This window comes from Emys orbicularis, chromosome 11, assembly GCF_028017835.1.
Source record: "Emys orbicularis isolate rEmyOrb1 chromosome 11, rEmyOrb1.hap1, whole genome shotgun sequence".
NCBI classification, from domain to species: Eukaryota; Metazoa; Chordata; order Testudines; family Emydidae; genus Emys; species Emys orbicularis.
In genome coordinates this window covers 55,683,768-55,701,495 of record NC_088693.1, presented here as the reverse complement: position 1 = coordinate 55,701,495, position 17,728 = coordinate 55,683,768, and the positions used below count along the sequence as shown (strand labels likewise).

At 41.9% G+C, this 17,728-nt stretch overlaps 1 protein-coding gene across 1 annotated transcript in view; it reads left to right on the top strand.

Annotated features, from left to right (window-relative positions):
• The window catches only part of HECW2 (HECT, C2 and WW domain containing E3 ubiquitin protein ligase 2), a 185,091-nt gene that overhangs the window by 112,127 nt on the left and 55,236 nt on the right, over nt 1-17,728 (top strand). Inside the window, exons 10-14 of the mRNA XM_065413387.1 lie at nt 336-486; nt 885-988; nt 4,964-5,088; nt 7,302-7,487; nt 17,266-17,400. Coding sequence (XP_065269459.1) covers nt 336-486; nt 885-988; nt 4,964-5,088; nt 7,302-7,487; nt 17,266-17,400 — 701 coding nt within the window. The remainder of the gene's footprint in view (nt 1-335; nt 487-884; nt 989-4,963; nt 5,089-7,301; nt 7,488-17,265; nt 17,401-17,728) is intronic.

Below are 17,728 nucleotides of genomic sequence, written 5' to 3'. Positions count from 1 at the left end.
AAACATCATTGCACTAGTGCGTAGGGTGTGAACACACAGATTTGGCTTAGGGTCATACACTCCCTAGTCAGTGGAGCATCAGCACATATTGGATAATCCATATTAGATGTGAATTCTGTAAAAACTCAGTACAGTGGGAGGTTGATTTGCAGAATAACATCTGAGAAAAGCCTGAGGTTTTAGCTATGAGTCATGTAGACAGAGGGCAATCAAAAAGTGCTGGATCGAAGGAATCTTTTAGAAGAGAAATAGAAATTCAGGACAACAGGTTTAGTTTAAAAAGTAGCAAAATTTAAAGAAAAAATCATACCTTATAATGATTTATTGCTGTTCAGACTGGGAGGCCCGAATCGACAGCCATGGGAGGATATTCTATGTGGATCATGTAAACAGAACAACAACATGGCAGCGACCCACAGCTCCTCCAGCCCCACAGATCCTCCAGAGGTCAAATTCTATACAGCAAATGGAGCAGCTGAATCGCCGGTAAGAATTGTTGTCAGTGATTAAGTTTATAGTACCAAAAGTGTGCTTGGCATTTTACAACCCAGTATGAGGACTAGGTCCCAGCTGCTACCATAAGTAGCTCTGTGCCGTCTTTTGTGAACCTGTGGGTCTTAAGTGTGGTTCTTCTGAATGTCCCCCTGAATCTGGATGCAGGCTACTAGCATCTATGTTCCATTAATGTTCAATGGCCAAAAACAATGGGTAAGGAACCACAAAAAGTCAGGCCATAGAAAGCTATGAATAATCAGACATCTGTGGATTTTAGGCTACACGGATGAAAAAGCAATTAAAACAGCTTCAGTAGTTGGGGTTTCCTAGTGCCAGATGTAGGGTATATTCACCCTATAGCGTATGTAAATCCAGTCTTGTAATTCTAGATATCAGAGTATTCGTCGAACGATGACTAATGAGAGGCCTGAAGAGCACCCACATGCCATTGATGGAGCTGGAGAGGATACTGACTTCCATCATTCTAATGCAGGTAAAAATAAAATTGATGTCGATCAATGGAGAGTTCAGCTCATCAGCCATTGAGCGAGACAAGGAGAGCTCTACTTTCTGTCTGCATAGAACCATCCGTTTGCAGTCATTTACTGTCCTGTTTCTACCTGCTATGGCTCAGCTTATTAGGACTTATTCAATCAGCATGTTGAAGAATTGTGTGTGTGTGTGTGTTTCAGCTTCTTTACTCTCTCACGTTAGGAAGCTATGTAAATGGCTAATGTAGGCCATTTGCATAAAAATGTTCTGCAGCTGCCAACTTTTTAGTTATGATTATTAATGGTGGCATATAGTGAACACCAGGCTAGTCTGTAGCAATTCCTTTCACTCTGTTAATATGAATTTCCCCTTCTTCTCTTGACTTCTGAGCTCATTATCAATGTTGCTTCTGTTGCTAATATAAGGGAAGATGAGCTTAGATGGCAGTTTGAATGAATTAAACCAGCAGAATTATATACCTGGGAAGTAACCTGAGTCCTCCATTTTGTCAGGCAATTTTAAGTTTGAAATTCAGTGAGGTTTTTCCTTAATGAAGGCTTTTCCATTGTTAAAGTTAACCCCTTGAAGCCAACAATCAGGGTCTCTCTCAGTGTATAATTTAATTGTTGGCAGTGGGGGGGGGGATGGGACTGCTGGAGGTGCCAAGAAGTTAATTAGATGTTACACTACTGACTTTCACAAAAGAAGTGATGAGAATGTCATCTGAGAACAAGGCAACATCCCCATGATCGACACACAGTGGGAGAATTGAGGGAAGTACTGCATGAGCAGTAGTTGTAAGTATCTTTTGTGACAGATTTATGTTACCAATCTGCCTGGGGCTTGACGTGATCAGGCTGAGGCCGCAGGATCTTTAGGGGAGGAGATGAAAGAGCACACCAAGTGACTAAGTTTAAGGCTTTATTAACCAAATAACAGCGGTGAGTGCTAGGCGTGCCCCACGTCACTCAGAGGGAGGAAGAAAGCGTTAGTGCCCGAGCCCTAACGCACTTTCATACTTACACACGCACAACCCAAGGCTGGCCAAGCCTGGGTGTAACGTAAGGAGAAGAGGGGGAAGGGTAGACGAGAGTTCTGCCCTGTGCACAGGTAGTCTAGGGTCCGTTGTAAATCTCCGACTTACCTCAGCTCTCGGGAGGGTTTTAAGCCCTGGATTCTTCCGGGGGCATTTTCGTCCAGGGACCCTTGTCCCCCGTGCTCTCAGTACCAGTCCGAACCTGCCTTCCGCGGCTCCCTTAGTTTCCCCGAAACACACCAGTCTCAGGGTCGAGAGACTGTTTTTTAACTTACTGACCTTCGCAGTTTTACAAGTTTTGCACCCCTTCAGTTTTGTTTGGCTCAGTTCTCCTTTCTTACAGCTGGCCGGGGTTGAGACCCAGGCTTCTGGCTGTTGGCAGCAGAGAGCTTGTTTGTGTGCGCTGGCCTTGGGCTGCAGTTTCGTTCCTTATCTTCAGGCCTAGCTGGATCCTTGAGTTAACCCATTCCGGCCTCTTGTAACCTGCAAAGGAATCTTCCACTCCACATTCACACCTTCAACCCTTCCCAAGATACTTTCCAATACATATAAAGGCATTCATAGATTCATAGATTCTAGGACTGGAAGGGACCTCGAGAGGTCATCGAGTCCAGTCCCCTGCCCGCATGGCAGGACCAAATACTGTCTAGACCATCCCTGATAGACATTTATGTAACCTACTCTTAAATATCTCCAGAGACGGAGATTCCACAACCTCCCTAGGCAATTTATTCCAGTGTTTAACCACCCTGACAGTTAGGAACTTTTTCCTAATGTCCAACCTAGACCTCCCTTGCTGCAGTTTAAACCCATTGCTTCTTGTTCTATCCTTAGAGGCTAAGGTGAACAAGTTTTCTTCCTCCTCCTTATGACACCCTTTTAGATACCTGAAAACTGCTATCATGTCCCCTCTCAGTCTTCTCTTTTCCAAACTAAACAAACCCAATTCTTTCAGCCTTCCTTCATAGGTCATGTTCTCAAGACCTTTAATCATTCTTGTTGCTCTTCTCTGGACCCTTTCCAATTTCTCCACATCTTTTTTGAAATGCGGTGCCCAGAACTGGACACAATACTCCAGCTGAGGCCTAACCAGAGCAGAGTAGAGCGGAAGAATGACTTCTCGTGTCTTGCTCACAACACACCTGTTAATACATCCCAGAATCATGTTTGCTTTTTTTGCAACAGCATCACACTGTTGACTCATATTTAGCTTGTGGTCCACTATAACCCCTAGATCCCTTTCTGCCGTACTCCTTCCTAGACAGTCTCTTCCCATTCTGTATGTGTGAAACTGATTTTTTCTTCCTAAGTGGAGCACTTTGCATTTGTCTTTGTTAAACTTCATCCTGTTTAACTCAGACCATTTCTCCAATTTGTCCAGATCATTTTGAATTATGACCCTGTCCTCCAAAGCAGTTGCAATCCCTCCCAGTTTGGTATCATCCGCAAACTTAATAAGCGTACTTTCTATGCCAATATCTAAGTCGTTGATGAAGATATTGAACAGAGCCGGTCCCAAAACAGACCCCTGCGGTACCCCACTCATTATGCCTTTCCAGCAGGATTGGGAACCATTAATAACAACTCTCTGAGTACGGTTATCCAGCCATTAGCAATATACAACACTGGTGCTTACCCAGGGGACCCCATGGGGGGCATTTTATTGTGACACTTTCTTTCCTCTTATTCATCTCTCTTCTCTTCCATTTTTCAGAACTCCTTCAATGCTTGAAATATTTTTCTCCATATTTGTTTCAAATATTACCTTTGTTTCCCACTCTCCCCTCCTTTATTATGTTCCCTATCTCCATTCGTATTAATCATTTCCTTCTTTCTTTTGTCTCTCTCCCATCACTCCCCCGATTTGAAGTCCCTGTTCTTCCCTCAACTTTTATTCCCACTTAATACCTGTCCTTTCCCTCTCCCGGTCTCCTCTCTTAAGTTATGTATTCTAGTTTCTTAAAGTAAAGTGTTCTTCCTAATGGAGCTCATTTGTTATCTACGGAAGGCTGGACTTTCCAGAATTAGTGAGGAAGGATGACCCTGTGCATATTGTCACACACATAAAAGAATGGGCTTGTGAAGGACAGAAGATGTCATGATTTTTAGTGGACCTGGGTACGACCATTGTGATCCCAATCTACGTTTACAACCTCCCATCTACTTTAAAATCTGCATCCAAATCTCCTGTTTCTTTTAAAAGAGCCTTACTAGTTGCCCTTTCTAGTTGAAAGAATATAACACATGATACCCATGGTTCCTCTCCGGTTCCTGATATTTGTGAGAAATCAATACACGAAAGCGGCTGCTAAGGGGACACCCAAATGTTTATCATATCCATCTGGAAACATGGAACTGAAATCGATTTCCTTACCAAACCTTTTCTTTCCTCCATTGTATGAGCATTTTGGTTAAATGCTGTACAACTGATCAGTGCTTCATTGCTGGCTGTCTTGTAATAGGAGAAGTGAAACATATAACAAATTACATTGATTTTATATGTACTGTACGTATTCACGTTGGTTGGCATTAAAAAAAATCAGTATTTGTCTGCAGTTACAGCACAATGGTATCTGACATACCACTGTTACCTTCTTTTCCGTTTGTAGGAATATGGCTCTAGTATCCCAAGTACCATTGTGTGGTGACTGTGGGTAAATATTGATTTGTAAGAGTGGCACTTATGTATGTATTACATCAGAAACAATTAAAAAGTATAACTACACCGTTACCCTGGAAACGTCAGATATCTTCAACAAACATGCATTGATAAATTAGGATTATTTGAGGTACACTTATGTAGAGAACGTTTTAAGAACCTGAGAGAAATGTCCATCAAGGAATAATCATGAGTGTATAATGCAAATCAGTGCAGTTGTTTGCAGTGAGGTTTTGTTAAACGTTATTACTGGAAATCTTTGTTACTCACTTTGTTGTTAGATTTTCGAAGGGAGAATGTGCTGCCTCAGTCTACCTCCAGATCCAGGCTTACTTTATTGCTACAGTCTCCTCCAGTGAAATTCCTTATCAGTCCAGAGTTCTTTACAGTGCTGCATTCTAACCCTGTGAGTATAGTGTATACTGACATGCAATTTCATAAATATACATTGATAAATATGGGCACATCTGTGGTCTCTGTATTTTTCTTACATAGAAAAATCGTACTCAATATTTTGAGACTAAGATGAAAAAGGAAACTATGTGATGAGCTACTCAATATGGGGGATTTATTACTTTACTATTCAAATTGTGTATATCCACGAAAACACTGTGGAAAATTGGCAGTACGTACCAGCTGTTAACATAAGGCTCAAGTCAAGGTTTCCGATTTCATCTGTGCTGAGGAACTGCGGCGTTTATTTGTTATGGGCCTGATTCACCACTGCATTACATTAGATGTCCAGAAAACTAGAGTGAAGCAATGGGGAATCTTTTTGGGGGGGGGGGCAAGGAGGGCATTTTATTTATTTATTTACAGCGGTAACTGTTAAAGAACCAATATTTACCCATTTACCACCATGTTATTTGAGATACTTCAGTTATTGTCGACTTTACACACAGTGAATCTCTGCATTATCAGATAACACTCTAGTAATGGTGGTAAATATTGACTTTGTAATGGCTACTACTGTATACAGCATTGTAAGTGTACATGGCATTATATAATAGAGGGAAGGTGCCAAACAAATAAATCTCTGCCCTGAACAGCGTACAATCTACAGACATGACTGGATACAGTATACACTGGTAAGTGTATTCGGGCAGATATAGCAAATCCCACTGCTTTAGTGCATTCTTTTAGAGCTGGGTGTGATATAAAAACTGCCCCTGGAGGCATTACAGTGTCTTCAGTTTTTACTTTTTGCTTATCTATTTGCCCAGTCTTAATGTTGCAAAACATAACTAGTTTGCTTCTTGCAACAGGTGATCCACCTATAAAGGGTGAAATACACTCCTGAAGATGGCCAGTTGTGTGCACTACACAAGTTACACTATTTTGAGGATTTAAGTAGAGCATATTCATACTCACCTATGTTATATGAAAGTACATTAGAAATCATTGAATAAAAGAGGTCTCTTGTGTTGTTTCCCCCCTATATTTGATTTAAAGTTTTCCCTATTTATTCTCCAATGGTCTCTTTTCTAAATAGTTTCTCTGTTCATTATTTTTTCCATGCACATTATAAATAGAAATAATGTAATGAATACTTCACTGTCTGCAAGTACTCCTGTTAATAATTCAGTGGCTTTAAAACTACTGGGCAGTGTTCGTTTTAATTGTATGGTATGTGTATTGTTCCAATCAGCTGCATGGAATCTAGCCTGCACAGCTGCATCTTTAATTCATAAGGCAGAGGTCCATTTTGTTTGACGAAAAAACTTTCATTCGTTTTGTTTATGTAGAGCTACAATCAAACATGCAAGTATCCTTTTAGAATCCGAGTAGGTTGAAACAATGTTAATGTAAATCCCTGGTGACTTTCCATAAAAAATATAGTGCCAAACTATAATACACTTTCAGTTTTGTTGCCAGGTACTATGGCAAGAGAAGAGACATTATTTTATATATATTACCCTTAAGAGAATTCTTAGGAAGGGCATTGTGAAGTCTCTGCAATTCACACCAATTTTATTGCTAGAAGAAGCAGTCATAACTACACCAACATCGGTGAAGTGGAATGCTGGAAAATATAGCTTGCACCTCATTGGGTGAATAATAGAGTCAGGCAATGAAGACTTCCTGGCTTTTCTTCTGCTGCTATTGTTCAGCTGGAAACAGTTTCCTTCAAAGTTTATTAGAGCTGCAGGCCATAAATTTACATTAGGAAGGCTGCCTTTCCAGGGAAAAAGAGCTAAATACTTTTGTTTGATTAAAATCTAGATACTTCGGAAAATGAATAAAACATTTATGATCAAATATATTGTGAAGTGTTTATTTCATAACTGCTTCCCACTCTGTTATTCTTTCTTTAATGTCCATTCTTCCATATTGCTGACTATTTATCTAATTGTCAGGGCCCCAGTTCAGCAAATCACTAAAGCACATGCATAACTTTAAACATGTGAGCAGTCCTGTTGACTTCAGTGGGACTGCTCCTGGGCAAGCACCAGTGCCCATTGAACTGAGGCTTAAGTTCTTTGCTGGTTTGGGGTTCAAGTTATTATCCACTCATTGGAACATAGGTCACTCATCCAACTGTTGGACTGATGATCTGTCTATGTAGACGTTTAACTTCTAATGTCCTTTCCTGAAATTATTTTATTATGAATTTTTCAGAGTGCCTACCGCATGTTTACAAACAACACGTGTTTGAAGCACATGATCACCAAAGTCCGGCGGGACACCCACCATTTTGAGCGTTACCAGCATAATCGAGATTTGGTGGGCTTCCTCAATATGTTTGCTAACAAACAGCTGGAGCTGCCGAGAGGTTGGGAAATGAAGCATGACCATCAGGGCAAGGTACCTGGAACACATATGTAACGCTGGTTGGATTTTGTCTTTGTAATGATGGGATTGAAGCATCTGCTCTTAAAAGGAGCAGAGATGCAGATGATTCTCCAAGAAGAGTGAGTATTACTCTGGCTGTTTTTTTCCTTCCTCTCCCCTGCACAAAGTAGTACATCCTGTCTGTGCTGAGGGAGCATTGTTGGGAAGAGAGACTGAGTAACATTAACCATTATGGAAAAACATTTAGTAGAGAATTATAACTTTTCTACATCATTCACTATTAGATTCCATACCGTAGTTTAAAACTTCTATATAATGGAATTTATCTTTATCCCTTATTAGTTTTTCTTTCTTAATAGCTTCTAGTATTCCCAGCTGGTCCCCCATCCAAGTACCAAATAGACCGATTATTGATCAGCTTTGGAGATGAGATGAGATTGGATGCATTCAGACCAGCTTGGCCTTAGGGAATATCTCATAAAGTTGGGTTCTGTGTGATTCAATGCTGGCCATAAATACTGCGAGAAATTAATTGTTTGGTATGGTTGCATTGCAAAGCCTTCTAGATTTAAGGTTATAATTTGGCCACTTTAAAAGAATTAGGACCTTTTAACTCATCCTTTGAATTAGAAATGTTCATTGTCAGAAAAGTTATGATATTTATTTCAACAGTAAGAGTTTAAATTTGCTCTGTGGTTCCTACATTAATTTTCCTTTTTTTTAAGTTGGTGTGATATTGGATCTGCTTCTTTCCTTGGGAAAATGATATTATTGAATACTATCGAGGAGGGAGCAATTACAGTTACTTTTGGTATCACCATGACATTTAGAATTTTATATTCAATACACTAAGTAAACTAAAAGTAAGTTGAAGCTTGTAAAAAGTAAGTTGGGAATTTTCAGTGGCCTTACAAGGTAATAGTGCTACCTAGAGTGGCATTTTCCCCTTTGCATAGATATAGGAAAGAATAAAAGTATGCTAGAATTAACATGTGAGGGAGTGATCGTGATATCTATTTGGGTAAGAAATAAATGGTAATTAGGACTATAGAGAGACAAGGTGGAGGAGGTGATATCTTTTGTTGGACCACCTTCTGTTGGTCAGAGAGACAAGCTTTCAAGCTTACAGAGCTCTCCTTCAAGCCTGCAAAATGTACTCAAAAAGTCACAACTAAATGGGAGATGGAGCAGATTGTTTAGCATAAGTAGTTCACATATTTCAAGGGACCTTTCAAGGCGAAATGGCCAGTTAACACCTCTCCAGTCGTGGTGGGGAGGGGGAAATCTGGAAGGGAGGGGGTTTAGTGGGTTATCAATTGTTGTAATAAGCCATAAATCCAGTGTGTCTATTCAAGCCATGATTTTTATTGTCTAGCAAAGTTATGAATGTAAGCACAAGTGATATCGTGTTTTTGTTTTTTATCATTGTATGAGTTCATTTCAGGAGCATAGTGATTGTCTGCTTTCACCTGCATAGTTATTGTTGGGACATTTAGTGTGCTGTAGGAAGTACATCACATGCTGGGATAGGCATGTGTAGGACTCATGGATCTTGAAAGCTGTGGTGTTGGGGGTGTTGATCGTTGTAGCAATGGAGACATGTCTGCAAGTTTTGTGTCTGTTGGTCTGGTGCTGCTTTGAGTTGAATCCTGGTCTATGGGGAGCTTGCTTCTGATGATGGGCTTGGTGAGGTGAGGGGTTGTTTGAAAGCCAGAGACGGGTTTCAGGAAAGATTTCTTTCAGGAAGTGGTTGTCGTCAAGTACGGGTTGTAACTGTTTAATGATACTTTGTATAGGCCCCAGTATGAGCTGGTAGGTGACAACTAAGGGTGTAATAAACCTCCCTCCAACCGTACACCCTAGCTGTGACCTTTGACCCCACACTGGAACCAGCAGGAAGCATCATTAAACAAGTACAGACCATACTTGATGGGGATCACATCCTGAAAGAAATCTTTCCTGAACCCCCTCTTCTGACCTGTAAGCAACCCCCCAACCTCTCCAAGCTCATCATCAGAAGCAAGCTTCCTACAAACCAGGACCCACCGACTCAAAGCAGCACCAGACCCTGCCAGAACCTGAAGAAGAGCTCTGTGTAGCTTGAAAGCTCGTCTCTTTCACCAACAGAAGCTGGTCCCCTAAAAGATATTACCTCACCCACCTTGTCTCTCTAATATCCTGGAACCAACACAGCTTCAACAAAACTGCATGCAACAATTAGGACTATAGTCTGACTAAGCCAGTAAGTGCCTATGTCTATAATTCTTGGCTACATTTAGCCATGAATGTTTGCGTGTCCACATGAGTAATGTACTTGACACCTGAATGGGGAATACAAACAGACTCTAAACTGAAGGCAGGAAATATGCTTGAGGTATGTTGTCTTCTTGGATTTATTACTTTTCAGCTTTAAGGAAAACATTGTGTAAAAATGGTGGGGGAGATACAATTATTTTAACATCCTTTTTCCCCCTGTCTCCCTCCTTCTTCCTCTTTCTCTCTGTCTCACTGAGCCCTTCCCCTTAAATTTCCTGGAGCCCAGTTCTCTCCCTGAAGAATATGAGTAACTCCATTTTGAGTTCAGTAGGAGCTACTCATATCCTCCAGAGGGAGAATCAAACCCTGGATTTCTGTGTGTGGTACTTGATGATCGTGATTAATGCAGCTGTAATAAGACATAGAGGAAGCACTGAACAAAGCCTCATAGGAAGCTCTTTATTTTGAAGTATATTTTTCTGTGCCGTAGCTCAGGATTGCTGGTTCTCACCATTTTGAATTGGCTTTTCCACAAGTAATACTTGCTTCTTCAGTGACCAGTGGAAGATGAGTCACAGTAGAAAAACTTATTCAGTACAGTAGAGGAATCGTAGCATGTGTATGACCTAAATGAGGGCTTGGTTGGCCTAACTTGTACAGTGTGCCTTGCTTGTCCAGTACTTGTGCCACAATGTATAAATATATCTTCTATGTGCCTTAGTACTTGTGCTGATGGTGACCATACTTCATCTCTGTTGTGCTGCAATTAAAAAATGCTCTTTCATTTTTCACCTGCTGTCACCTTACAAATATGTTAAAGCATAATAAAAAGCAACACATATCTCATGTGCACAAGTGAATTCTGGGATTAATATATCTTGTGATATAGAAGATGAATGACTGAGTGGGACCCTGCCAGTTAGAGGATATATGAATATTTTTCTTGATAACACAAATTATTAGGCTAGTGGCAGTGAAGATTAAAGTGTCTTATTTCACAGACCAGCAGCTAGAGCAAAGAGACAAAGAATGGGACAAGTGGGCTTTACTCCCTAGTAGATGCTGATGTTTCTTACCTCTGCGCAATTGGCTGTGAACTGAGGTCCATTGGTGGAACTCTGTGGAGAAGCTTAGGCAGAAGTTGTTCTGAAATGCCTGGCTCTAAACTAAACAACCATCTCATTTAAAAAAAAAAAAAAAAGATCTTTCCTGGATTTGCAAGCAAATCATACATAGAAAATCAGTGTATAAACAGAAAACTAGAATAAAAATAGTACGTGTTGGGGGATGTTAAAATAAAGTTGACCATTGATGAAATAAAGTATTTAAACAAGCGTTCACAGCCTTTATTTGAAATAACTTCTATTTAAAAATGTATAGTTCTTTGAGGGGGAAGGGATTTAATTTTTGGTCGAACCAAAATTCTGTCACTTTGCACAATTGTTATAAGTTTCCTGGCTATACCTTGCCAGGACCAGTGATAGGAGTTTCTTTAAAATTAGGGTGTTTTTCTTAGGGTTTTTTTTTTTTTTTTTTTAAGTGTGCTCAGTTCAGTTTCCAGCTGTGGAACCAGTGTCCAGATTAGCCCAGAGCTTTGAAGTTTCAATGATTTTCTTTAATGAAGCTTCAGCACAGTAAATCTGTGCTTTATTATAGACTGCTGCTGGCTGGCCTAAAAGCATTCATGCTTAATAAGACATGATCGCCCTTAATATAATCTTTAAACATAGTTTAAGTGGGTACAAAAAAGCATTACGTGCTGTGTTAGATGGCTGCATTAAATCGGAGAATTGTGCATCTGCAGTATAGCTCTAAACAAGTAACTTTTTTCGTATCGAATCATTGTTTTTGTTTATTTTTCTAAGTATACTCTATTATAAGGTTGGTACATTGAAGTCAGCCTTTGGAAGGTTGTCTTGCTTCCTTCAAAATACATAGATAGAGTTGGATAAAATAGATATCAGCACCTGAAAAAGAATTACTGGACATTTGCTAGTAAGAGAATTAAACCTATTAGCTGGGGCACAGATACCAAAGATGACATGGCGCATCCCCTCTGCCTCCTTGCAGAAATTTAAAAAGCCAATATTGAAATTGGTAAAACAGGTATTTCTCTAATACCTGGATCCTGTGTAGCCAGTGTCACAATTGACATCACTATTTGGCCAGGTGGACACCACCAGACCTAGGCTCAAACATTGCCATTAGCAAAAACATTTCAAAATTCAACAGAGAAACATTATGCTTAATTTGTACATTTATAGATATCTCAACTGAGCAAAATGTATATAGTTTTCCTTTATAAAGTTTGTCTCATCCCAGACACCAACTTGTAAGGCATATCTCTATTTAGCTCCAGATTACCAGACAGCAGCTTGACAATCCGGGGGCCTTCAGAGTTTTGGTGCCCTCTGCTGGACTATTCCCAGTGTGTTGGAGCCTCAGTTTCTTTTTTGTTCACATTTATTAAATGAAAACTTCAAAACAGTAACCAGAAATTATAGTCACAATAGGGACAGTAGACAGATACAACCCCCCCCCCAAATTCCAAACCTTCCACGCCTCAAACCCATTGTCCTGAGACCTAAAAGGACAATTTGATATCATAGTCCCATGCCATAGTATGAAGCTGCTTTTGCTTCTCCTTTGTGTCATGTGAACTTCCCAGAAGTGACCCTATGCTCCCCACCATAGTAAATAATAATACTTATCTCTTCTATCGCATGACTCATGTTTTCTGTCTATCTATTTTCATACGGCTTATAAGAGGAACTCTGATTTCATCTTCAAGGGATTGCATATGTCCATTCCACTGGGGGGGGGGGGGATGCATGTCTCATGCACTGGCAACAGAAAGATTTCCATAATAGGGTGGGCAGGCAGGCGCCCTACCTTACCTCATGCCTGGAGTCAAGGATATAAAGGGTGGAGCGAGAGCCACCCCATCCTCTTTCAGTTCCCTTTTTACCATCTATAGTCGGAGCATGTTGTTGTACTTTGGTAGTCTTTTGCCTTTAAATGTGTATGTAGTTAGTGTATAATTGTCCATAGTAATTAGTGGTACTCGTTTTTTCATCCAGTTGGGTGTTTGTTTTTATTTTTTTCCTAAAGTTCATTTTTAATTGTTTTGGCTTCTCCAGGCTTTGCTCAGGACCAGGGGAGTTTTTGCAGCCTTCAGGAAGCAGCTGCAAACCACAATGTAAAACTGCCTCAGGCTTCTGGGGCACATGGCCACTTGTACATATGTGACACACAAGCCAAGATCCATCTCTTGTGTATGCAGGCATGGCTAAAATCTTTCTAGTGCCCAGAGGTACACCACCTGGACAAGTTGGTATGCATCCCAGCCAGAGTATTATCATCCCTGGATTGGTGGATGCCCTCAGGCATTGTGTTCAGGGCAGTCCCATTCTTACCAGTTCTCCCCTTAATGACTTTCATCAATGGATGCTTCCATCATGGAGTGGGGAGCTGCAGGCTCAGGGCATGTGGTCTATTCACATGGCCAGGCTACACATACATGATCTCAAACTGTGAAGCAACGTGCAACATTCTGAGCATGTCAGCAGTTCCTATCACCCATTCAAGCCAGGTGCTCACAGGGAGCGCCACAGCTATGTTTTATGTAAACAAGCACCAGGTCAGACAACCTGTGTCAGGAGGCAGTCAAGAAGTGGAATTTCAGTGTAAGGAATTGTATAACTCTCAAGGCTTCACACCTGCTGACCTAAGCAGAGACCACGAACTCTCTCTCAGCCCATGAATTCTAATGTGTCGGTATTTCAAGTTGTGGGAATTCCTACGGTAGATCTGTTTGCAACATGGCAGAACAGGATATTCCCCCACTGTTGCTTCAAAGCTGGCTACAGTCAGGGTTCCATATCAAATACCTTCCTATTTCCATGAAACAATGATATACTAGATGCTTACCCACCAGTACCTCTCATTCCCAGAGTGATATTGAAACTCAGATAGACAGAGGAAGGATGATCCTCATAGCCCCAGCCTGGCCAAGACAACCCCGTACTTTGATCTGCACAGGCTGTCCCTTACTTCTCCAGCTAGTCAAGGACTATAATCTTTTAAGACCACAGTCAGGTGTTGCATCTGAACTCAATAAGTGCTTCACTTCAAGAATTGGTTTCTTGTTGGTTAATGCCAGAAGTGGCACGTTGTTCAGCAGCGATCCAAAATATTCTGCTCAGAATAGAAGAAAACCCTCCAGACCATAGCTTACTTATCATAAGTGGAAACACTTCTCCATGTGGGTGGTCCACCACTATTTGTCTCTTAATCTTTCAATCTAGAAGATTTTGGACTATTTTCTACGTCTGAAAGAGTCAGATCTGTATGCAGTGTAATTGTAGCCGTGTAGGCTATGAGAGAGACAAGGTGGGTGAGAAAGACAAGCTTTCATGACCTGAAGGAGAGCTCTGTGTGGCTCTCACCAACAGAAGTTGGTCCTAGAGATGTAAAAGGTTAACCTGCCTTAACCGTTAACCCCGGGCCGGCTGGCCTGCCAACACCAGCAGCACCGCACCATCTGGAGTGGGCCCAGCTGCGCCGCCCGGCCGGATCTGCGCCGCCCGGCCGGATCTGCGCCGCCTGGCCGACAGCACCACCCAGCCAGAAAGGCCCCAGCCATGCCGGCAGATGAGCCCCAGTCCCCGCCGCTGGCTGGCAGGATTGGCCCCACTTGCTTAATCGGTTAATCATTTAAACGGTTAACTTTTTAAACGGTATTTACATCCCTAGTTGGTCCAATAAAAGATATTAGCTCACCCCCTTTGTCTCTCTAAGAGTCAGATCTGGCAGCCAGCTTGATCAAGGTGCATCTGGCTGCAATTCCTGTATGTCACTCTCGTATTACTGGAAGGACCGTGTTCACTAATCCCATAGCAACCAGATTCCTGAAATGATAGAATAGGCTTTGCCCACTTATTTGGGATTTGGCCCTGCCTTAGGACTTGAATTCTTTAGGCTCTTATAGGGCTTCCATTCGAGTCCTTAGTCTCTTGTTCAGTGTTACTTCTTTTGGCTGAAGTACTCTTCTTAGTAGCCATCACCGCCACTATCAGCCAATATACTTACTGGTCTTTTTTCCAAAGCCACACATTTAGAAAAATGAACAAAAGTTGCATACTCTGGATGTGTGCAGAGCTCTGGCTTTTTATCTGGATAGAACAAAACTCCTTCAGGTTTCTTGTCAGCTCTTTGTTTCCTATGCAGAGAGAATGAGAGGTCATCCTGTGACGAGAGAGACTTTCTAAGCGGATTACCAGCTGCATTTTTATGTGCTATAATGCCAAACTTCTGACACGTCTTGAAAAACTGTCAGTGCATTCAACTAGAGCACATTTGGCATCAACTGGCTTTGTGGGAACTGATCCTATTGTTGACATTTATAGGGTAGTGACGTGTATGTACCTTTGCTAGATATTATGAGATTATAACTGCCTCAAGGGGTGACATGAATGTTGGGGAAGCATTCCAACAGTCCCTCTTCAGATGAGACTCTGAGCCCCATCTCCATTGAAAACAGCTTGGGAGTCACCTCCACTGGAAAGGACGTATGTAATCACCTGAAAAAGGAAAAACCTGTTACTTACCTTCTTGTAACTGTTGCTCTTCAAGATGGGTTGCATATATCCATTCTGTGACCTACCCTCCTTCGCCAGCATCAAAGTCTATCATTATGTGATTCCCATGCAAAGGAAGTGAAGGAGAGGTGGGGGAGTGGGTTCCACCCTTTATATCTTCAGATCCAGGCAGAAGGAAGCCAGGTTACCCTTACATGTACCGCTAGGGAAAACTCTCCGGCACTGGTGCATGAAATCTCCTCCACACCCACGCGCACAATAGAATGGACATGTGCAACACGTCTCACAGAACAACACTTACGAGAAGATAAGTAACCATTTTTCTCCTCAACAGCCAAAATTCCCAGCTGAGGAGAAGGCTGTCAGAATTGCGGGGCAGGCAGCTGGGGCAGGAGCAGATGCAGGCTGGAGCAGGGGCATGAGCTAGATCAGTGGTCTCCAAACTTTTTTGATCACCCATCAGTAAAAAAATTGTTGAGCACGCACCACCTGCTCCCGGCCGAACTGTCAAAGCCAAAAAAAAAAAGCCGCTCGGACTCCTGGTCGAACTGCCGAGGGAGGGGGGGGAAAAAGCGGCGCTGTTCCGGCGGCGCTTCTCCTGCCGCGCACCCCGAAAGATCCTCTTGCGCACCCCCTGGGGTGCACGCACCCCACTTTGGAGACCACTGAGCTAGAGCAGAGCAGGCTGGAGGGGGAGTGTGCCCAGGAGCAGTAGCAGGGGCTGAAGCACGAGCACAGGCCGTCTGTCAGAACTACAAGGCAGCTACTCGTGCTCCTGGCCAGGAAGTGACATTGAACAGACAGGAGAGACTGCTTCCCTTGGGAGCTGATATACCTGCCTTGGGATCACCTGTGTGGATGCTTAGTCTAGATATCCTTCTCCCCCTGTAGTGCCACGTGTCTCCTTCACGGTGTCTGAAAATCCCCAAAAGCATGAGAATGGCAAGGAAATGTTTTCCAAGTGTGACACTAAAACTGGAACAAGTTTAAATATTTTGGAATAGAGATGGTTTTTTTTCTCTAATTGTATTGCAACTTGAGGCTTTTCAGGTTTAGGACCCATGATCACATGGCCTTGTCTCAGCAAATGGCTAACCAGTCAATGCTTGTCATTTCTTCTTATCCCAGGAAACCATTGGGCTTGCTTTGAATTCTTCTTTTATATTTTTGGCATCGTCTTCTCTGTATCCCTGGTTGACTCTTTAAGTTGGCCTACCTAGAATAGCTTTAGCAGAAGGATGGTGAACACTCCTTTTAACCTATAATCACATTGTGTCCTAAAACATAATCATATGCTTGACATGTGTACACACCCCATCTATATTTATAATGATATGATAAATAGCTTGTTAAAGTGCAGTGTTGTTGCCACTAAGTGACCTCCTTTTAGATGCATACGGATTAAATTAACTGGTGAATGCGCTGACATAACTTCTGTTAGACATTCATGTCCTCTTTTCTAGAAGAACAATAATGATTTGTCTTGGTATTTTTATGTTGTGGCCTATCTGAGGATCTCAAAATGATGTATAAACATTAATGAACTAAGTCTCATAAGTCTCCTGTGAGACAGACACATTATCCTTGTTTTACAGAAGGGGAAACCAAGGCAATTTCCTAAAGTCTCAAAGCAGTGACTGGAACTCAGATCCTCCTGTGCTTTAACTCTCACACACTTTCTCTCCTGCCAGTGTACTTACTGCAGGAAGGTGTAGTTAGGGATAGCTCAGTGGTTTGAGCATTGGCCTACTAAGCCCAGGGTTATGAGTTCAATCCTTGAGGGGGCCATTTAGGGATCTGGGGCAAAAATCTGTCTGGGTATTGGTCCTGCTTTGAGCAGGGGGTTGGACTATATGACTGCCTGAGGTCCCTTCCAACCCTGATATTCTAAGTTACAATGAATGTTGACTCTGAAATCTTTTTTACTTTTCTAGGCTTTTTTTGTTGACCACAATTCCCGCACCACCACGTTCATTGACCCACGGCTTCCCTTGCAGAGTAGCAGGCCCACTAGTGCATTAGTGCATCGACAGCACTTAACCAGACAGCGCAGCCACAGTGCTGGTGAGGTAAGCCTGAACTGCTCCTCCTGTTACTTAGCTAACAAGGATTTCAGGATCATCCAGTTTTCACACCATTCCTTTCAAACATTATTTTGTCAATAGTTTAATGGTTCCGCCAGCGTGGTATCCACCTGCAAACAAAAGACGTTCTTACCTTTTGAAAAGCCAGTGATGGTCTTTATTGTACAAGGAAAGGTCTGATTTGATTATGCTAATAATCTGATAGGATTTTATCTGCTGCTATTAAATGGCAGTAACGCCATCAAACCACAGGAGGGCTCTTGAATACAGATTTCTTCACCAAACAGCAGTAGCCTGTTTTTTACTGCCACAG